General features: G+C 46.0%; 1 protein-coding gene across 1 annotated transcript in view; it reads right to left on the bottom strand.

Moving 5' to 3' along the window:
- The window catches only part of BSN (bassoon presynaptic cytomatrix protein), an 841,563-nt gene that overhangs the window by 725,808 nt on the left and 92,649 nt on the right, over nucleotides 1-23,106 (bottom strand). The window contains exon 2 of the mRNA XM_085625028.1: nucleotides 3,987-4,383. Within this exon, the coding sequence (XP_085481154.1) occupies nucleotides 3,987-4,383 (397 nt within the window). The remainder of the gene's footprint in view (nucleotides 1-3,986; nucleotides 4,384-23,106) is intronic.

Below are 23,106 nucleotides of genomic sequence, written 5' to 3'. Positions count from 1 at the left end.
CAATAAAGTTTTTCCAAAAAAAAACAACAACAAAAAAGTTTCCTTGACTAAAGCTAAGAGTGAAAAGCAGTGATTTACAACATGTTTTGGAGTGAACTACATTGATTTATGAAATTATTGAAAAAATCATAACTCCAGTTCCCTTCATCAGACTTTTGTCGTTTTGGTGTCTATTGTCTATTAAAAGATACAAATATATACTATTTTTATAAACTGGAGTTGAATTTTATTGTACTATGTTTTTCACTTATTGCTTTGATACTAACAAATGCTTTACACTTGTTTTCCTTGGAGTAAAGGCTAATTGCCACAGCGACTCAGGACTGGGCTAAAGGTTAAAAATTCAAGTAATTTATCAGGACATTATCCAGAATATCGACATTGTTACTTTGTGAGGTCTCTCAAACACCCCAACTAATAATCCACATTCCCACATTAGACAAGCATGATTTGCCAGAGAAGGTCTCTGTGTATTTTTGTTTTCCATTTTGAAAACTACAAATTGATTTTGAATTGCGACTTTCGTGCTGTGGACAAATAATTCCACAGGAAAGGAGAGCCATTATTACAAGTGTCTGGTCCAGGGTAGTAGAAAAGGGACCCAAAGGCAGTGAATTCTCAAATAATACATTGGTGAAAAACACAGAAAACTGCACATGAACGTGACTCAGAACACAATTGCAATCTCAACAGCTGCCATCTTGTGTAAAATTCACAAATCAGATTCAATTTTTGACTTTTACAAAAGGTTTTAAAGGACAGACAGAGTGAGAGAGAGAGAGAGAGAGAGAGAGAGAGAGAGAGAGATAGATATATATAAAAAATTGACAGAGCGGTGAGCCAAAGACTTGGCAGCCGGGATTGTATGCTTGCTTTGTGTTGAGTGCAGTTGAGGCTGCCAGTAGAGGGATGGGCTTCAAAGGTCATGCACTCTAGTGGTTGGGAATAAAGTGTACTTTAAAAAAGAAAGAAAGTAATTGAAACAAAAACATTTAAAAACTGAATGATGGTTCTTGCTCAAACATGCAAGAACCACTGAAATTCACCAAATAAGTATATTATGCAACATACACAATACAAGCCACATCACCTGCATTGCACAAAAGACCCACAAGCAAATGGCACTGAAAATAACGTAATCAAGGAAGAATTAAACATGGCAGGCAACTTGAATTTCACCTTCTTTGTAAATATACAGAACAAAATACTGGTTACCACTACAATAAAGTCCAAACGTTAACCTACTTTTGAAGAAGCCTCTGTATGCTGATCGTTGAGAGAGACAATCTGTGCATTAATTAATTCATTATTGGCCCATCTTTCACCAGTAGTTAAAGGTCCACACCCCTTACTTCACTTATGTCAGGTGTCAGCTCCCTCCAAAACGTTAAATATGTCAGAATAAAATCTTACTGGAAGAAATCGCCTTCTGACTAGGTAAAAGCGGGTTATTTTCTCTCTAAAATCTATCATATAATCTGCGGCCTGGATCAAGGTTATATGGCACCTCTTACAATTATCCCATAACATGTACAATATTGTCTAGTACATGTATGCTGACTACATTAGAAACTTCTTGAGAATGGATACCCATCAAGGGCTATCTGTCCAACAAGCAACAATGAATGGTTTACAACCACCTCTGCACAAATGGAGATTAAACAGATTAAACAGAGACCCCACCTCTCAACCCCAGTGATACTGCGTGATTTTCGTGCTCCCATGCTCAGGACACTCCTTGTACACGTAAAATTTTGGTCAGAGTCCACAAAGGCATTTTGGTTTCCAGTTTCCCACATATTTAAACATGAATACAGACAGAAAATAATTTACAATCCAATCTATAATTCTATTTAGAAGCTGAAAGCTACAGCAGCCCAGCTTAGGCAGGTGAGAGCAATGGATCGGTAGGGCCGGGTTGGGGGGATTTCAACGGACAATGACGAGGGAAAATTAAATAAATAATTAATTTTCCCTCTGCGTCGTCTGTCGAAATACCCCCCCCCCCCCCCACCAGGCACCACCGCCCACCACTCGTACCTGCATGGGCCGCGGCTAAAATACAGAAACGTAATCTTGTTTTGAAGTCTCTTCTCTCATTAATGACTAGCAGCTCAATGTTTGTGAACACTCACATCGTAGCTAGTTTAGAAAAGGAATAGGATTTACTAAGATGTATATAGCTATATGAGCGCATGTGCTAATAATACAATGCTAACATCTTCAGCTGAGTATACAGGTGAGTATACTTCTTTATTGTATGTGCTCACAGGCTGCACTAAAACCACACTACATTGAATTATGAGGCAGTGAATGCAGAAAAATACAGATTACAAATTCAACTAGCAAGAATAAAATTAGAACAATATAAACATTGGCAAATATGGAAGCCATGTTAGAAAATAACACAAAACATGCAACATTAATGATCATTTACTACACAAGTGAATATTGTGACACTTAATGAGTGCTTCTTGCACCACCTCCTCAGTCGAATGAATGCTTTGTCTATTACAGAGCCACACTCAAATCTCTCTAGTTCTTGCTGTGGCCTTCTCACGGCAACGGCTTCTATGGTGGACTCTCTTCAAAAACAATAATCGGACTCAAAAGAGTGCAATTCATTCTCGGACTCAGACAATCTGATCACACCTAATCATCTTTGAAGTCTGCCAATTAAAAAAGGTTTCAAAATCAAATCTGTCAGCTTAGTTCCCCGGGCTTTGCGTGGTACCTTCTCAAGAACCTCCCCACCAACTGTGAAGACGGGTACATTGGGAAAGTTGGAGAAAGGACAGTACATATATTCAGTTCACTCTAAAGCACTACCTTGTACAATGTATTAACCGATAAATACATGTGTTTGTAATCAGCAATGTTTTATGCAAATAACAATAAAACTTTAAAAAAAAAAAAAAAAGAAGAGAACCTCCCCACCTCTTGGTCAGACACCTAAAGCTGGCATCCCAATGTTGTTGTTGAGGTACAAATAGTCTGGGCGAAAGCCTTTACAGTGCAAGGCTCCTCCCTCATAGGTGAAGGTGGAGCTCAGAAAATTCCAGACATTCCTGAAGTCCCATCACTTCCATCAAACTTTTTGCATGAAATGACTATCCTGATTTCATGGGTAGGCTGCTTGCACTCAGTTGCACCCTACTCCAGTGTGTAACAAATGTCCTGCAACATCCTCCAATTATCCTGGTGCTTTACAAGAACAATTAATACAATGAAATATAAGTGAACAAAATGCAAGATGTACAAAAGGAACCAATGAAACTAAAGTGCTGAGAAAGAACACAGGAGTAAAATTTGTAAGCAAGTAAACAGTAGAAAAATGACCAGATTGGATAGTCTGGCAATCCGTACTTGGGATCTAATTCTTATTTCTAGGAACTAATTTTATTCAATTCTTCTTCACTGGCTGTCTAAAAATGAGGAACTGGATTTTTATATGTGTAGTTATAGTTTTTCAAACATATTTGTCCATAAATGACAAATATCAGTGGTCACTTTGAATGATATATATATATATTGCAACAAAATATCGGTAAATCTTCGACACCGGACGGAAAGCACACACGGGAGCAATTTCTCCAAGTACGAATACTTTATTAGTGCAGACCCGCCGCTTACTGACAGACGCGTTTCGCCTTACGGCTTTTTGATGTCAGTTGCCCTGTGCTAAGTTGGCAGTATTTCAAATCGCAGCATGTCACATGGTCATTCATTGACACAAATGATGTACTAACATTACATTGCGAATGGCTAAACAATTGGCGGCCATCTTATAACGTACTATATAGTATAAGTATGTGATACTGCCAAGTAAAAAAAAAAATATATATATATATATATTTATATAAACCCACACACAAATGTATTATCTATCAAGTTTGTTTTTTCCATCCCATCCCTTACCATTCCATATCACATCTGCTTGGGTACATACATTAGAAACACTAAGAATGGATGTGAGCAGTAATTACCTCGGTGAGGTGAGGATTGGGGTTGAATCCACACTGATTGCACACCTCTTTGTGACACTGGGTACATTTGTTGAAGTTTGGCTGATTCGGTGAGGAGGTGAGATCGGTTGTGTTGCATATTGGGCAGACTGTACTGCTGGGCATAGGTGCAATTTGTGGAACAGAGTACGGAGAGGTGGGAGTAGTGCCTCTGTCAGGGGATGCAGAGGGGGAACGTCCTGATCTCTGAATCTTATCGACATGAAGAGTTCTTCGAGGCCCATCTGCCGGTTGACTAGATGGTACATGGCTCTTCAACTCCTTTGTGCTTTCGTTGTTAGACGTAGATTGTTTGAAAGAATGGGGCGCTGATCTTTGTCCAGCCAGGCGTTCAGTATGATCCAATCGTCCAGGGGCACTGAAACAAAAATTGCATGAATTCAATATGTGTTTTGAAAGAGGATAAATATACCTTCAAAGCGACTCCATTGCTGTAAATTGATATGAATTCTCACATTATAAGCCTATGTGTAACAGGCCCACCTAGTGGTGACCTGAACTGCTTCTACAGACACACCAGTGTCAGTAATAGATAGGTATGTCCTTTCCCCCAAGCAGAGCCGCTATTTAGCCCATTTGGTTCCAGCCAGTCAAAGTTTTTGTTTTGTCTAAGGGCAACAATATCAGACGTAGGATGTTGATAATAGGAGTCTGTGGGTTACCATTAACCAAGCCCCTTATAAAGGTAACAATATCATACTTCAATAACTTGGCTTTCTCCCTTTTCAGAAAAGAACATTTAATCACTTGTGCACACAGTAAGTGGACTACTATGTTGTACTAAAACCATACATTTTCGAAAATACACAAATTCTAAACTTGAGTACAGATGGATTGTAGTCTTGTATATGAAAAAGACAAGAGTAAAACATCATTGTTCATTCACATGTTTTATAGAAGCACCAATTGTACATCCAGTTCAGCAGTCTGGGTCACTCTGCAATGGGCACAGTTGTATGCTTGCAGTTTGCAGTTTTGCAATATCCATCCAATATATGAGTTGTCCACCCAAAGTATGAACATTTTCAAGACTTAAATGCCATGTGCAGTAGAAAATAGTTACTAATACTTCTACGCAATTATACATCTAAAAAAGGGAATCATTCATTTTATAATCTGTGATCTAATGTTGAAGTCTCAATATCAAGAACTAATGTGAATAACAAGCAGAAAATACAACATGGATATTACATAATCATAAACATACACAAAACTCTCAGAACACTTGAGTCGTTATACTCTTTTAACCTTAACTTAGAACAGTATCATATACTACAGTGAGCAGAAAAATCAATCTCTATTTAGCTGTCATGATTACAATGACTCCTGTTTCGCCCAAAATAACGGACACCACACGTGTAACTCAATAGCAGAAAAGGCCACTTTATTGGACGAGGTAACTCATATTACTTCAGGCAACTTAATTTCCTAGAACAATTTCACAATTTTGGCCAAAACCATTTTATTATCACTATGCCTAACAAACTGTACATTTTCCAAGCAAAACCAATGTTTACTTTTGCATTTCCATATTTTGTTTTCAATCCTTTTCTTTCCCTTTTCTTTAACGACTTACCAATAACGAGGGTTGGGTAAAATCCGCTCCAAATTTACCCTCCCCCATCTTGCCTACACAACTATACGTGCCTGAGCGAGTACCTGTCTAACTGTGGCGAGACACACCTCCCCAAATCCAACCCGCATGGTCCCCTCATGTAGCTATATATACATTTTTTTTTTTTTTTTTGGGGTGGGAGGGTGGGAGAAAACAAACTTCCCCCCACCTAACTGCTTCTAAAAGCGCTGCGCCACTCCACGCTCGCGCCCCTGACCTCCCTAAATAACCTACGCCTCGCGCTGCACGCTACGCCTACGCCGCCTACCTCTCCCTGTGGCCGTACCATTTGGGCAAATGACCCCGGGGGGAGACCGCTCCGCTCTGCTCCCCCCGAGGCCCCCATTCTGACCTTTACCATCCCTGTTATCTACCGATTGCAGTGCTCTTCCCAGTGCACTGGGCTCAGTAACTAGCAGCAAACAGAGCTTGGTTGAGGATTCCTTCACATGCAGGAACCCTGTGGTCTGAGTTGCCAGTGGAAACATCAAGCCAACAGTGCATTATTTGTGAGTAATAGGAAGGATAGCATGTCAACACTAGAAGAGGAAAATTCTGGGTAAAAGAAAGTAAGAGGGAGGATCTTCAGTAGCTCTCTGAACCCCAATAGTCTGAATGATTTTAAGGGTCAGGCCAGGCTACACTCAGCTACATGGAGCTCTGATTAGGCAATCATCTAAGTTCAGAAAAGCACTTCTCATGGTGAAGAGAAGTCATGTTTAGGGCAATGTAGAGTGTTGTGTATTGGTACTGCTGGTTCCCCATCATAAAGTATAGGTACTTCTTGTGTTCCTGCATAATAGATAACTGAAAGTAAGCACCAAATAGGTCTACTGGACGCCAGGAGAACTGCAAGAACATAAGTCAAAGTCAGCATTGTGAACTCTTGCCTAGGGAGGAACTGGTTGCAGTCATTAAGATTCAAAATACACGCTTATCCTTACAATCAAGCTGTGGGGGGTAATATATTTGTCCGCTTATTGATAGCAGGACCGGCTCAACCTTTAGAAATTGCCTTTTGTTCCCCTTATAGAGATATTCTTAAGTTTGGGACTGAGGAGCAGTAAAGCAAAGCCAGACATAAGTCACTCCTACTTGTCCAAGAAGAGACTAGTATTTTTGTCATATTGGCAGTACCAATGAAGTACTTCTTAGGCTTTTGCTACCACTGAATAATACCACTAGGTTAAGTTGAAAACCTTGTGCTCAAATGCACCAGACGTAATGCTCGGTTCAGAGCTCAAAATTTGATCTCTTGCCAAAAGGAGGCTTGCGGATCGATTAACCAGAGGCATACCCGTACCAGATGGTACTTCTAAGCTGTATAGAATAGCACCTAGAGGGCAGTTAGAATGACTTCGACTGTACCAAAAAGACAGGGGAGTTTAGCCACAAAGGGTTGACGGGAGCAGTTTTGGGACACTGTGCACTCTGGGTTAATAGGGCTGGAAAAGAGCCAAGTCTGAGAGAGATGGTACAGTGTCCATTTCTTTCAGATTGGCGAGCAAGGCATGCAGGAACAACTATGAACTGAAGAGGAACATCAGCATATTGGTGACTTCTGAGACTCGGTCTGATCGAAATGGATAGCTCAAGATTAAGCTGCTACTGGTGTGAAAGGTTGGAGGTCTTCCATCTGTTATGCCAGAGGCCTTCCTCCTAAATTTCTTCCTAAATTGGGCATAACCAGATGGGAATTCGGTAGTGATTGAGTCATGAGGAAACTGACAGTCTATATTGGTTATGAGTATGAACAATTGGAAGATAGGGCTCTTTTGCATCCTCTTCCAACACACCTTCTTCTGACACCCTTATCTGCTTCAGTGTCCTGCAGCAGAGGAGGAATCAGGAGTGGGATGGCTCATCAGGCTGGAACGGTGACAGAGGGTGCTGAAAAGAGAAGCTAGGCTCTACTTCCCAGTGGACCCACCCAGAGTCACTGGAGCAGTAAAACCCATGATATACCTCAAGGAGGGGGGTGAGCTTGATGTGTAAGTGGCTACTGCATCCAGAAGAGACTAACTTAATCCTCAGCTGCAGTTTGGGGCCTTGAATACGAGATGGTAGGCCCTTGGCAATGAGATGGGAGAGGATTTCAAGTGGAGAGTGCATTGCACCTTTTTTGGATTGCTTACCTGTACTGTGTCTGAAACAGGTATGTCCATTAATAAATAGGAAGAGAATGGTTGGGCAACCAGAGTCTTTCATTTTCCAGTAAGCGTTATGTTACCTCTGTTTTGGGGACTTAGATGTAGTGCCTCATTGTCACAAATATAACATAATTCCACAACCAGTTTTCAAGCTCTAAAACTCAACTCTTCACTTCTCATCCTAAGAAAATGAGAAACTCTAACATCCTTTGAGAGAGAGATGCACACAGTCTGCATGATTCATGACAAATTGTTCTGGAAAGACATCAGACCTACTGAGTGCATGGGAAGCAGTTTATGATCTAGAATGACGGAAGAAAAATGGGCAAAAGACAAGGGAAGAGACAAGACCATAGGAATGGGACAAACTCATTCATGACGTACAACCAGGGGCTTTCTTACCAGAATATTTTTTTCAGATTATCGTTCTGAAATAAATATCATGTGCTAAAATCTTTTACACACACATCAATATAATGGAGCTAAGCGCCGGGAAACCCCTGGGTATCTGTGCGCTTTACAAACCCAAATATAATAATAATAATAATAATAATAATAATGACAGAAAATCTATCCCCAAAAGGATGATATTTTAAAAACAATATTCAAGACAAAATAGTTTGATCAGAAGATATGTCTGTACATAATATTCTGGCATAAAACTATGTGCTTCCAGAAGTGCAAAGCTCTATTTAAAAGCTAAAGATGCAGCATGTAGCACCTCCCCTAGTTGGTATAGACACCCACATGTTGAAAACCGAAAATACTCACCATGACATTGAAGTATATTATTATTTATGACATGTAAGTTTTCTATTTTAAAAGTATGCATCTTAGTATTAATCCTTAATATAGGCTGCATTTCAAACATAGACATCTTTTCAATATGTTCAACAAAAAAACTATGTCTGTAAGAATATCACAACAATATGCAACTCATATTCTCCCTCTCGGAAAAGACCCCCAACACATGAAACAAGTGCCACCTGCAAGACCGAAGTCACTAATAGGATGAAAGCCAACTGTCTCAAGCTGTAAATCAACAAAAGAGAAGCAGTGATCTTTGTCAAGTACATCTCACAATTAGACTCCAACTGGTGCCTGGCAGAACTCAGACGCATACCATGCACCCTTGCCAGGAAGATCTTCAAATGTCTTCCAAGCAACACTAGAGCAACTGTCAGTCATGCCGTAGTAAGCAGCAAGTGGACTATGGGAACACCCTCTACGCTGAGCTCACCAAGCAACTCACTAGAAGGCTATAAACCATCCAGACTTTGGCAGCCAGACTTAACCTACCACACTGCACTCACATCACACCACTCCTCAGGGAGCTCTACTGGTTCCTGATACACAAGGGCACTCATTTCAAACTTGTCACCCACACATTCAAGTCACTACACAACTTAGGCCCCACCTACCGGAACAATCACATCTCTTTCCACCAACCACCCACACTTCTCCACTTCTCAGGGCTTAAACTCACACACATCCCACACATACACAGAACCAGATCAGGAGGACAGGTATTCTTTTACATCGCTCCTAAAGCGTGGAACAACATCCCACCACACATCAGAGCCTCCTTCTCTCCTCTTGAATTCCACAAGAAGCTGAAGACCTGGCTTTTCAATTAACCAACGAATCCAAAGTTAGGGCTAGATTCAGACCTGCTCAGTGCCAGGATACTCTCACGGGTGATAGTGTATTTTACAAATGCACATAACATGACAAATTTAAGTTATCTATGTCCATGCCTCTGACTTAATTTATCACAGTTTCTTTAAAGAGAGATCTGTCAGTTGGTCACATAATTATGACAAAAAATGATCAGTTTTGTTAAGATATTTTTTTCTTCTTGAAATAAGATCATGGCATAACTGCACTTAAATGGTAGGTTAGATGTCACCACTTCATAACGATTCATAATGATTGTTACTGTTACTCATACTGCTGTATTTCGGACTTTCAACTGAAATGAACTGCAAATATAAATACATTTTGCCTAAAACTATTGCAAAGGCAGCACTACCAATGTCTACCCGATTGGTTATTTGACTTCAGTAGACAAGACAACAGAAATGTAGACTACCTGAACACTATGCCATGTAAACCTTATAGGCAACGACCCCCATCCCATTAGGAAAAGAGCTGCCCATTTAGTAAAATGCATGGTTTGAATTCAGTGGCCACTGCTCCGGGGCATTAGTAGTGAGGCGGGGAAAGGGGGGGTAAAAAAAAAAAAAAGAAAAGAAAATATCACTTACCTGTCAGCCGGCTGCCACCTCTCCTCCGCCCTCAAGTGGAAGCACACAGGCTCTCAGATTCACCTAGCCAATCATGACGCTGCTGTGAAGACTGATTTGCATATGGCCAGGTCTAAACTGGGGTGGCATGGTGAGCAAAAGAATGCTGGATTTAATCCAGATTTCTTGACTGGGGGTGAATGTTTTGATTTGTTCTGCATTCCGTCCATCAATTGTGTGTCTTTTGCTTTCTCGCCCTAAGTGCACCACGTATGCCCAGACGTGGGTCCTGGGCTCACTGTGCCACTGGAATCAAGCTATCCTGGCTGAAGAGGGGCGAAACCCCGAAACCGGTCCTAGGAGGCTTGTTTCCGGTCCAGGGAGGACCTGGCTTGTCAGTTCGGGCTGGACTGTTCCCATGAGGCACATGGTCAAGACTGATTTGCATATGGCCAGGTCTAAACTGGGGTAGCATGGTGAGCAAAGGAATGATGGATTTAACCCAGATTTTTTGACTGGGGGTGAATGTTTTGATTTGTTCTGCATTCCGTCCATCAATTGTTTGCCTTTTGCTTTGTCACCAGCATGACAGCAGCGTCGTGATTGGTCTGAGCGGCATGGTTTGGCGCTCAGACAGGGAGTGGAGCCTGTGCATGTTCTCCACCAAGGCTGTGCAATACAGCCGGGTGGAGAACATGCAAAGTGCGCATGACTGTTTGGCGGGCCCAAGGCGGCCGGTTATACCGCCATACGCACTTTCTGCACCATCTACTCCACCCCCTGCTGGCTGTGAGGATAGCCAAGCCCGCCCTGCAACTGGCTTCAGCGCGGAAAAATAAAATGATAACATGGTGTTATCATTTTATTTTTCCTTTTTTGACATGCTGAAAAGCAGTGAGCCGATGCTCCTCTGCCTTAGTGGAGAAGCCGCCACTGTTTGAATCAGTAGTAAAGCCTCTAGGCAACTACAGCAGGGCTGGGTATTTTTAGATTACAATGAAAGGCCAGATCTAGGTAGTTTATTGAAATAAATTGTAGAAAAAAATTAATTCTGTCGGCCACCAGGGGTAGTACAGTGCAAGGACGAGTGTTGTGTTTTCGTAGCAGATCAAACTTTAATCTGTTGACTCAATACACAAAGCCATTTGTGTCCAAACTTAAACTTGAAGCGCAAGTCGGACTGTGACTGAAAATATGCCAGAACACCAAAATAAAAGTGGAATAAGCTAATCAAACTTAAATAACGGCCACATTTGAAAATTGGGGCAGTTTTGACCTGGCAAAGACACGCTATACATGTGGTTTTCCTTGTATGGGAGACCACGTGCATGTGTGCTGGGTGCATGCGATCCATGTGTGTGATAATATCAGAGAATCCAGGTAAATCAAATCAACAGTAAAAACTGGGCAACGAGACCATAAAACATGCCCACAAACAGCCAGAAACTGTCCCTCACACTGACCTATCAGACCAGCCATTCTGGCACTGCCAGACTGCCCTATATAAGCCAGTACAACTCTGCAAACGAATGCTTTTACGACAGCAAAATACCATACTCGATTGACCGATCCAAGACTGCTGGGATTTGGCAAGTCAAATGGCATTTGCTCATATATTAATTTTGCCAGTTTTGTGGAATTTCTGTATGAACAAATTTTGGTTCCACAAGTGTCACATCTGCAAACTCGTAAGTCCGCGGATATTTACCAAACATTTGCAGAAAGTTTATCACCCAGAAAACACTAGAAAATTCGTCACGTAAACTTGCATGCAGCAAGATTTGGGCATACGGAAACATAACGGCAAACTGAATTTACACATGTATGTTTTTTGAAGGATTTTCCAGAGGAAAAGATTTTTCCTGTTTAAATACATTTTTCCCTACACCACCAACATTGCGGAGTGCTCCGTTCCCATTCTTTTCTAAAAAACGCATGGATCTGCTCTTGACACTAGTACTTCTCCAGCTTTTTCTTAGGAGCCTTTGTGCAGGCGTAATGTCAAATTTTCACATTTTAATATTTTATACAGTTGCAACTATAATTATATAGTTAACAAAAGTCTGATGGTCCTAAAGCAAAAAAGAAAAAAAAAAGAAAAATGACCCCCACACCTTGGGAGATTGGAAGAAAACTAACTCCCAGGTAGTCGGAGTCATGTTTTTATTGTTTTACAAAACCAAACTCGCGCTCCAGGAGTTTATTTTCATAAAACAAAGGTTTGCTGAGGGACAGAATGAGACATGGTGGCCAGTGAGCAAACTTTGAATGCAATGAGGGCGAGATGCCATGGCTTTGGTTCCCTTGAAGGCTTAGGGACCTCTGCCAGGCAGGCGGAGAGCTATAAATATGGTAATCAGTAGTCGGCCTGGGCAGTGGAGGGTATTACCTCTGCTACTCTGGTGGACGATGACCACCCAGCAAAGCCTAGATCAGGCTCTAATTTTTTATCATTTTGAAAATACTGAAAAACCCACTGCTACCCTACAAGTGCTTGCTTCGCAATTAGTTTAATTAACTGAGTTTCTCTTTCTCTTGCAAATACACTCTTAGTATTACCCCCATTATCACTGTCCGAAGGAACTCAGTGGCATAACATAAGCCCCCGCAGCTCCAGCGGCGCGTGGGGGGGGGGCTGAGCTACAGGGGGACCCCTCAGCACAGTACCCTGGTTTGAGAGCTCCTGGCTGAGTCCAAAGGGGGTCCCTCAATATAGTTTGCAGGGAGACCCCACCAAGTTTCGTTACAACGCAGATGGAACTCCATTGGCAGCTCTGGACAGCCAGTACCATTTAAAAAACGAGCTGCATCATTAACACATCCATCACGACCACCGTACCTTGCAGAGAAACCCACCATCCCTGGTGGTTCTCAGCACACCCAAATCCAGGACACTATCAGAGACTACAGACCAAGAAGGTTAAAAACAATAAAAACAAGACAGCAGGCCTTTTCCATCTGTGCATCGAGGATCTGGAACAACACCCCTGCATCCATCAGGGCCACCTCTACATTAGGCCAATTTAGGAAAAAGCTGAAGACACACCTCTTTAACGAACACTATATAGCAATGGGTTTAAAGTTCATAAACTGGGGCGTGGCCAAGATGGCGGTCTAGGTGGACGCGACCTCTGCGAGCTCCTCCGGCCCAGGCCCCTGAGCACCTTATTCACTGCTGATCTCCCCCATCGTCGCTGGCCGGCGACGGCGGGTGCAGTGGAGAACTAGCGGACCTTGCTGGGAGGAACCTCGGTGCGCCAGAAGGCATCGTTGGCGGACTGTGGAAGCCGAGCCGCGGCCTTCGAAGGCTGCGGCCCGACCGGAAGTGCCGTTGGGTCCACCCTGCGCGTATACTCGAGCCTGAGGCGCTGCGCGCAGGCCGCCGGCGCGGCCTGGAGAGGAGCCGCTGAGCGAAAGCGAACGAGGTGGCGAGATGTTGGGGCCCCGCCAAGAAGACCGGCCGCCTTATGGCCGTGGGGGGGACTGGTGAGGTGCCGAGGACCTCGGGGGGCCCTGCCGTCCCACCCGTTGACGCCAAACGGGAGGTGGTGTGTGCCAGGTGGTGCAACTCGGGCCCAGTGGGGTCTCAGAAGCCATTGAAGCGGCTGACCGCGGTGGCCGCGGTGACTTGTTGGCTCCCTGGTTGTGAGCGAGTTGAGGTCCGCTCGGGGAGCTACTTGCGAGGCGGCGTGTTACAGACTGTGGACGCCATTTGGTCTGGATGCTACGCCCCACCGGCCTAGCACTGCGGTGGAGCAGGCAGGAGCTGACGCTCGAGGAGCACGAGGAGGTGGAGAACGGGTGCTGGAGTGCACCACAGGAGCGGACGGACGGCCTACCCAGCTGGGGCGGTCACCTAGCGGGTAGCTAGGCGGTGTGGTGTATGCTACTGTCGCCGGTGGGGATTGCGCACTTCCATTTGGCGCCCAAGATGGCCGGCCACAAGGGGAACAGGAAGGGTGATCGCACCCTACCGGAAATGCTGAACAGGAACACTGCACGGCAAGACCGCGGACAACCCTCCCCGAGTCGGGCTAGCAGTTCATAGGGGGCGAACGGAGGGGAGCCGCCAGTTACCAGGTCATTCCTTGAGTCGCTTTTTAGCTCCCTACGAGAGGACTTCCAGACTCTCAAGCAGGAAGTGGCAGGGGAGGTGCGGGAGGTCCGGAGAGAGGTTGATGGCCTAGGAGAGAGGGTCTCATCTGTGGAAGAAGCGGGTCATGCCCGGGACGAGGAGCTCACACAGCTCCAGCAGGAGGTGGTCAGGCTCCGGGACCAGCAGATTGATCTACAATCTCATGTGGAGGACCTTGAAAACCGTTCCCGGAGGAACAACATCAGGGTCCGAGGCGTCCCGCTCGGAGAAGAGGGGGAAGATGCGGCCTCCTACCTGCAGGATCTGTTCCGGGAGGTCCTGGGTGAGCCGACAGACTTTTCTCTCAGGATCGATAGGGCACACAGAGTGGGCCCATGACGCAGAGCCCCGGCGCCTCCCCCCGATCTTCTGGCCTACCTGCCGGACTATCCCCTGAAGGAACGGATTCTAAGGGTGGCTCGCACTAAGCCCTCCTTGGAGTGCAGAGGCCATAGGGTAGCCCTCTTTCAGGATCTCTCAGTGGTCACCCTACAGAAACGCAAGTCCTTTAAAATTGTGACTGACTTCTTGCGGGCGCATGACATTCAATATTCTTGGGGCCACCCTTTTCGTATTATCTTCCGCTGGAACGGAACACTGCATCAGCTGCGCTCCCTTCAGGACACCTGTACTGTATTGGGCATCACGGCGACTGAAGAAGATGCCCCCACTCCACGCCGTCGCCGGATTACCAGGGATGGCTGGCAAGCGGTCCCTGGCCGCAGGTCTTCGACTTCATCAGTGCGACCGGACTCGCCTACTATCCGGGCTGACATGGATAATGCCGTGCGTGAGGTCGCTAGAGAAACGGCAACAAGAGAGGTTGCTTTGACCGCCTAGGACTTCTCCGGGGGGAGATCGACATCGCTTCTTCTTTTTCTGAGCTACAGGTTTGGGGGCCTGGGGGGGTGGGGGGGGAGCAGGGGTGGTGTAGTGGCGGGACGTCCACTTTCGAGACTTTTCCATAGACTTGACTCCTTTCTTGGGGGGACGGGGACAGTGTTTTGGGGTTGGAAGGGGTTGTTTTGGGGTGTTGGGGTACCGGGAGGGGTCGTGGGAGTTGGGTGGGGGGGAAGGAGTTGTCCAGTGCGCTGTGCTAGAGTTGGTTGCTTTGCCTGAGTCTTTCCACCTTGTCTCGCTCGGTGACGATGGGGGGGGGCATGGGGAGGTGGAGTGTGGGGTGGGCGGGTGTGAGATGGAAGACCTGGTCACATTGGGGCTGGCGGTTGGTCCTAGGCTGCGCCGCGCAGGGAGGAGAGGCTTTGTATACTGTTTTTGGGAGACTGACTTGCGGCTTGAGTTGGGGGGAGGGTGCCCGACTACTATGATCGCCACGCAGGACACTTGCGCCTTTCCACACATTTCCTACTATGCCTCCTCATACCTTTAAGATCGTGATCTTGAATGTCAGGGGTCTGAACAATCCCGTTAAGCGGCGAGCGGTGCTTTCCCTGTTAGAAAACGCCCAAGCGGACATTTGCCTCCTTCAGGAAACCCACCTGTTACCACAGGACACACATAGGCTACGCTCTTGTAAATTTCCGACGCAGTTCTTCTCTTCCGGTACTACCAAGACGGCCGGGGTGGTGATCCTAGTGGCTCGACATTTCAGGGGGGAGCACATCCACAAATTTGCAGAAATTAATGGGAGGATGTTGGCACATAGGTTTCGGGTGGGGGGCATTACATTCACGATAGGCTCCCTTTATAGTCCCAATGATAAGCAGGAGCGGTTCTTGCAGTCTGCGGTGGAAGAGATCTTGGCCTCGCCGGATAGGCATGTTGTCCTCGGGAGCGACCTTAACATGGTCTTTGATTCAGTTGTTGACAGGTCGGCGCAGCGCTCCCCGCAGGTCGGGAAATTCTCGGCCGGTTGTAAGGCCAGACTTGCGGAGGTGGACCTCCAGGACCTCTGGCGTCATACGCACCCCGTAGACAGGGATTACTCCTACTACTCCCACGCGCACAAGACGTACGCGAGGCTTGATCACCTCCTGGTCACCTCACCGGTGCAGGCCCTGGCGTCTGCCGTGGACATAGGGGTTATTTCCTTGTCGGATCATGCCCCTGTTGCGGCCTCCTTTTGCGTGCCACCGTCTGCCGCCCCGGCGAGGGTCTGGCGCCTCCGGGATACTCTGCTTCACAGGAAAACGGTAACGGACCGTATTGAGCAGGTACTTAGTGATTATTTGGCACACAATGATAACGCAGACACCACCCGAGCCACCCGGTGGGCGGCTTTGAAGGCGGTCCTCCGGGGAGAGTTCTTGTCAATCTCCGCGGCCGAAAATAGGGAGCGCAAGATAAAGAGGGATGAGCTTACTGACAGAGTCCGGGAACTGGAGCTGATCCACCGCAGAACTGGGGCTCAGAGGATTTGGCGGCAGCTTAAAGAAGCAAGGAAACTTCTTGCCGCCTTAGATGTGGATCGGGCGGAATATGCGCCACGCTTTTTATACTGGGGGGGATCGCTGTGGCAAACTTTTGGCCAATAGACTCCGGGCCACTAGGCACAGCCAGTTGGTGAAAGAACTCTCTGACCCCACGGGCGGTGCAGTAACAGACGATGCCTGCATCTCGGCCGCGTTCCGAGGGTTCTACGGAACCTCTACGCGGGTGACCCGCCGGATGTACCGGCTATGACCTCCTACCTGGACTCGGTCACTCTGCCCTCCTTGGACCCCCTACAGGCGGACCATCTGGACAGGGCCATTAACATAGAGGAAGTGGTGACAGCCATTGCCAGACTTAAGCACGGCAAGGCTCCAGGCCCCGATGGCTACTCGGCCCTCTTCTATAAGACGTTCTGCGGGTCGTTAGCCCCAATCCTCACTCGCCTCTTCAACTCTTTCGCGGAACCTGGAGCCATCTCGCCTGACCTACTGCGGGCTTCTGTCACGGTCATCCCCAAACCGGGGAAAGATCCTAAACACTGTGGATCTTATAGGCCGATATCTCTCCTGAATGTCGACCTGAAACTCTATACTGGGATTTTGGCACGCCGCCTGGCGCTCCATCTACCCGGCCTTGTCGACCCGGATCAGGCGGGTTTCGTTCCGGGGCGGCAGACGGTGGATAATACAAAACGGGTGGTCCACCTGCTGGAAAAGGCCTCCCGGATTCCGGGTGAGAGAATGATGCTCGCGGTTGACGCAGAAAAGGCGTTTGATCGCGTGCATTGGCCCTTCTTGGAACAAGTGCTGGTGAAGGCGGGTATTGGAGAACGGTTTCGCACGATGATACTCAATTGCTATAAGGAGCCCTCCGCGGTGGTCCGGGTTAACGGCCACACCTCCGCGGCCTTCCCCATCGAGAGAGGCACCAGGCAGGGCTGTCCACTTTCGCCCTTGCTCTTTGCTCTCTACATGGAGCCGCTCGCTCAAAGGGTGCGAACGCGGCCGGCAGTGGAAGGGATACGGATGGGGGGATTTACCCATGCGGTCAGTCTCTACGCTGATGATGTCATCTTCACATTGGCTACACCCCGGACATCACTTCCGGCCTGTATGGAAGAACTGGCAGCGTTCGGCACGGTCTCGGGCTTTAAAGTAAATAAGTCGGTGGCTTTGGATATCTCCCTGGTGCCTGATACTAAGGCATATTTGCAGAACAGGTTCCCGTTACTTTGGTCCTCAGAGGCGATACCATATTTAGGGATTCAGATTGCCCCTACGTTGCCAGCCATGGTGGGTGCCAAGATCAGGGCCGAGCTAGGTCGCTGGAATCGCGGCATTCTTGCCTGGTTGGGTAGGATTGCTGCCGTCAAGATGACGATTTTGCCACAAGTGCTCTACTTATTCAGGGCCCTCCCGCTGCTGCCGCCGAAGGGGTGGATACAGCAGTTGCAGTCGGACGTAGCACGTTTCATTTGGCAGGGGAAAAAGCCTAGGTTACGCAGGACCCTCTCCCATTTGTCTCCTGACGCTGGAGGCCTAGGTATCCCCGACTTCCGTAAATACTTTCAGGCGACGCAATTGCGGTACTTGGTCGAATGGTGCAGGTGGGAGTCGGATAAGCATTGGCTCTTCCAGGACCAAGCGGTGGCGGGGCGGCCTCTGCAGGAGATACCGTTCCTGCACCGGTCCCACCGGCCTAAGAATCTCTACGCCTCTTTCATTACTAGGGTACCTTTGCGGGTTTGGGATGCGAACTCCCTTAGATATGACCTCACCACATTTCCTTCGCCGCTTTCGCCGCTAGTGGATAATCCTGCCTTCACCCCTGGGATGGAGAAGGGAGCCTTCACACATTGGCGGCAGGCAGGATGCAGAGCATTATGTCACCTGTATGGCCCCGAGGGTGTCATCCCGTTCACACAATTTCGGCTGGAATTCTCCCTCCCCGAAACGGAGAGACACCGTTATATGCAGCTTCGGCATTGGGCCCTCCAGCCACAGGTGAGGGATGTGGCGGAAAGGAGGCTCTCACCGTGTGAGAGATGGCTGTTGACCCGTACATCGGACTCGAAGTTAATCTCGGACCTGTATAAGTTTTTGCAACTACCCTCCACACACTTCCACAATCCAGGGAGGGTTCGATGGGAACGGGAGCTTGGGAGGACACTGAGCCCCAAGGACTGGGACCACATATCTTATAGGGCGCACCACTCAGCATATCATATGGGCCTCACTGATACTTTTACTAAAGTGTCCACTTACTGGTATTATACGCCTGAGCGGATCCATGAGTTCGACCATAGTAAGACAGACACATGCTGGCGGGGGTGCGGACAACGGGGTACACTCACGCACATTCTCTGGGATTGTCCTCTCTTAACTGGCTACTGGAAGGAAATGCTGGATAAAATTGATTCTCATTTCAGCATAGAGCTCCCGCGCTTCCCGGCATATACCCTGCTAGGACTCCCAAACGATCTAATGTATCCCCTTAAGTCCAGAAGAGGCAGGCAGATCGCCATTGCACTCGGCTCAGCCGTTCAGAATATCCTGATATACTGGCGTACTGACACAGTACCCATGATAACGGGCTGGCTCCACAGACTTTGGCACGTGCTGGGTATGGAGAAATTGTCTTTGGTGGTGGCTGGGGATGTAACGCAATTTAATGAGCTGTGGCAACCATTCCACTCTTTGCTGCTCACAGAGTTCCGGGAGCTCACCTGCCCGAGGTACCTTCGCCTCCTGCGGCTTACGAGCCCGCTAGCGCAAGATCAGTGAGAGGGAAGAGACCCTCCTCCCCAATTATCTATAGCTTTGGGAGATGGGCTGTCTGCTAGTAGCGCACTGGACTGTGGGTGGGGTGGGTGGGGGGGGGATTTGGGTGGGGCATTGGGACGTTGGGGTGGCGGGGGACGTTGGTACTAAAATGTTGTGTCATGCCGGACTTTCGCTCCTTTTCATTTGCCGATCTTATACTGCTGTATATGTGTCTGGATGTGTCACGCTGAATAAAATACTTTAAACATAAAGTTCATAAACTAGCTACCTCTCCTATCACTTGTTAACTTTATGCTTGTCTTTTAGCCTGTACCTTTTAGCCTGTACAGTGCTCCATTGCCTCTTAGCTATGTTTGTACAATAGAAATGCAGCATGCATTATTTCTGGGAGGACTCCCTTTGCCTGTCCATCTTTCCTTGTAATTTCAATTCATTTGAGATTCGCAGTGTCAGATTTATCAATTGCAGTTCGGGTTTCTGCACGCACTACGTCTGCCATTTAGGATAACACAGGCTTTGTAAGTGCAAAAATATTTTGTACATATTGGCAAGGGTGGATTTTAGAGTTAACACGGGAATTCCCACAGAAAAGTTCAAACTGTTAAATACAAATACCATAAACTTTCTGCAAAATGCCATCTTCCTTTTATATATTAGTTGAGTATTCATGCCTGGATGAATTTTCCCAATGCTTGTAATTGTTACAGGAAATTCACAATATGATTGGCTGCAATCGCTCAGGCAAGCACTATCTTTTTCTGCTGCATTTGATCACAAGTTTTAGGATGTTCCCAGATCAAAGGAGGGAAGACTTGATAAAAGCTACATCTGTCAAACATTGGAAACATGGTATAGCATATTTTATTTTGAAAATAGTCCATTTGTGAAAAACCTGTCCCTTCAAATGTCTAGGGTGTTACAAAAGTGTTGCTTAACTTTGCCAATTTATCAGTAAAGAATCTGTTGGCTCCAACCCCTCCACTGACTTGTTACAGGACAGGGAAAAGGGAAAGGCTGGGATGACTAACACCTACGCAAATCCTTGCAAACTTGACTAAGGGCTGCAAGGTTTGTGTGTCTACGGCCATGAACATGAATTACTGATGGCAATTGGTATCCAATCCCCGTTATTCAAGGGGTATTCTGAAACCCCTGCTTTGCCCAAGGGAGGGGGATTATTACATGCCCCACCACCTTGTAGAAATATATATTGAAGCCCACTTCCTTGCCCAAGGATTGGGGTATTTAGTGTCCTCTACCTTGCTCAAGGGTGAGGGTCTTTTGTGTACACCTACACCCGGCCCAATTGTTGTGCTCCCACTTCCACCTCATGTAGTCATGATCCATGCATGACTCACCTTCCATTAGTATTTAGTGGGGTGCACAACAGCAAATGCGTCAAACTCGTCCTCAATGAGTTTGTTTCAGAGAAAGAAAGACTGACAGTGGTCTGGGAGTATTGGTGCAACCTGGAGAAAGGCTTCGCATCTCTGGAGGACAACTACTCACCAGTAACAATGCAAACTACTTTTCTTAATAGTGAACTCACACTTTTGGGAATGGCAGCAGCCATCTTGAACTTATCAGTTTTCCTTGTGATTCAGAGTGTCCTTGCTATACAGTCAAGAGCTTAGTTGTTGGAGCCAGGAAATTGATGCCAGAACCAACATAATTCTTGGAGTTTGTTTCTCTTTCCATTAGAGCGAGTTTGAAAACTTAAAGGGAACACAGAGAAGGAAGAGGTATGGCCACTTGGTGCCTAGAGCTGCTGACCTTGTAACAGGGGACCCACATTCGAATCTAGGCCCTTAAGCTCAATAGCCAGTGATTCTGCGCAAATCACTTATTTTCCCTATGCCTGAAAAAATGTGTAATGTAATCTGGTTTTCTTTTAAAGCCCTCTCATGCCTTCAGGCCAAATTTGCGCAAATTAAAATTGCAAACAACGTTCTACGGATTGAAATCATGTTTTGCTATGCTATGAATTTAATAGCATAAAGTTCTGATTCTGAGACACAATGGAGAAATATAGAACTATACTTTCTGTTACATGTTTGCCAGTGGACAGGTTCCTTTTTCCCTTCAAATGACTATTGTTATCTTTTACTTAAGGTAGTAAGAATTATAAGGGATGTTTTTAAAAGATATCAGTGTAAGCTATATCATTCTAATTATGTTTGTTATGTTACAGTATATGAAAATAAAACCACAGCCTATATATACTGAACAGAAGGGAGTTACTTCATCCGCAAGGAGAGTTAGGGTTATTTCACTGTTTTGAATAATATTAGTTTTACAGATAAATATTTCTGCTTTAGATTCAGGAACATCAGCGTCCTACTAACACAAAAGGTCTGAGACACAGAAATTCTCTGAAGTTATAATATTGCTATCTTAAGAGATTGATGGTTCTATGTAGGGAGGAAGTACTGAGGGTATTCATCTTGTGTTTAGATATTCACTAAGTACATGTAAATGACCAGCAGAGTGCAGAGTCAGACCGGCATATATATTGTCTCAGGGTTCTTGCTTATCCCAGCCCCCTTTCTTTAGACCTATAGTTAACCAAACTATTGCTGTATATATAGTTGGCTGTGAATATGTTTGGAAACTTTCATCGCTCCCATTGGATCCAGAAAACCAGGTTTGTGGTCTGACACATATTTATGGGTGGAACAGTATTTTGTGGCCCATTCTTGCCTAAGGGCAGTGGTTAGACATTTTTTAGCCACGCCTTGTCCAAAGGGAATGTGGGTGGTGGTAACTAACATCTGTCCTGTGACCTATATGCAACTGCAAACTGACCAACAACACATTTGCCAGCTGTCTCTGTCCTCCATCATCCTCATTTTAGAGTTGGTGAATGAGGGTTGCAACAGCTATCCTTCTGCACTGTTCGCAAAAGAGCAATAACTTTGGGCAAAGAGATGAGGGACTAAATACCCAAGTTCCTTGGGTGAGGCACTGGAGAACCTTAAAGGCCCCCTCCCTTGAGTAATGGGTCCCAAATTTTACACCATGCCCTTGGTCAAGAAAGCACAAAGTCTACCCCATTCCCTCAAACCAGGCAGGTGATCAAAAGGGCTGCATCCCCTGCCTCTGACTAATATAATGAGGCACAAAAAATACTTTGGGCAAGACTGGGCGGAGATAATAATACAAACCTGTCCTTGGCCATAGCAGGGGGACTTTTAAATCCCCCCTTCCGACTGGAAAAGGTGGAGGTCACATAATATACCACCCAGTGGCGGAATGGTGTTGAGGGATACAAAATACACCTCCCCTCTTTAGACAAGGAAGGAGGACACAAAATCAACTTAGCCTTGGGCAAGGCGCGCAACTTTTTTCTAATATCACCCACTGTTCACAGCTCTAAACCAAGAGGCATCATCATCTATTTTAATAGACTGTCACATTTTAGACATTTATCAAATAAAGTTCAAAAAGCCTAAAGGTAAATAATCATCAGCAAATCTTGTTGGCGCTTGGCTCATCACAAAATGGGGCAACCTGGAATTTACAGGCTTTTCCCATCCTCATTGAGATGGGGAGGGCGATTTGCTGAAATGTGAATCATGTGAATCTGACTTTTGTTTACACTGCACAGAGACCAATTGGGAGAAAATTCTACCCATATGTGCCCATGAGCAGAACAGAAAAAACAGGGGGATTTATTGTCTGAAGGCATACAAAAACCTATGTTTAGACTACCTGTACTTGTACCACAAAAAGCAGGCCAGCGAGGAGTGATTTGCCCA

Source organism: Triturus cristatus, chromosome 9, assembly GCF_964204655.1.
Source record: "Triturus cristatus chromosome 9, aTriCri1.1, whole genome shotgun sequence".
NCBI classification, from domain to species: Eukaryota; Metazoa; Chordata; class Amphibia; order Caudata; family Salamandridae; genus Triturus; species Triturus cristatus.
The sequence above is the reverse complement of the archived record's forward strand: the minus strand, read 5'-3'. Positions and strand labels throughout refer to the sequence as shown.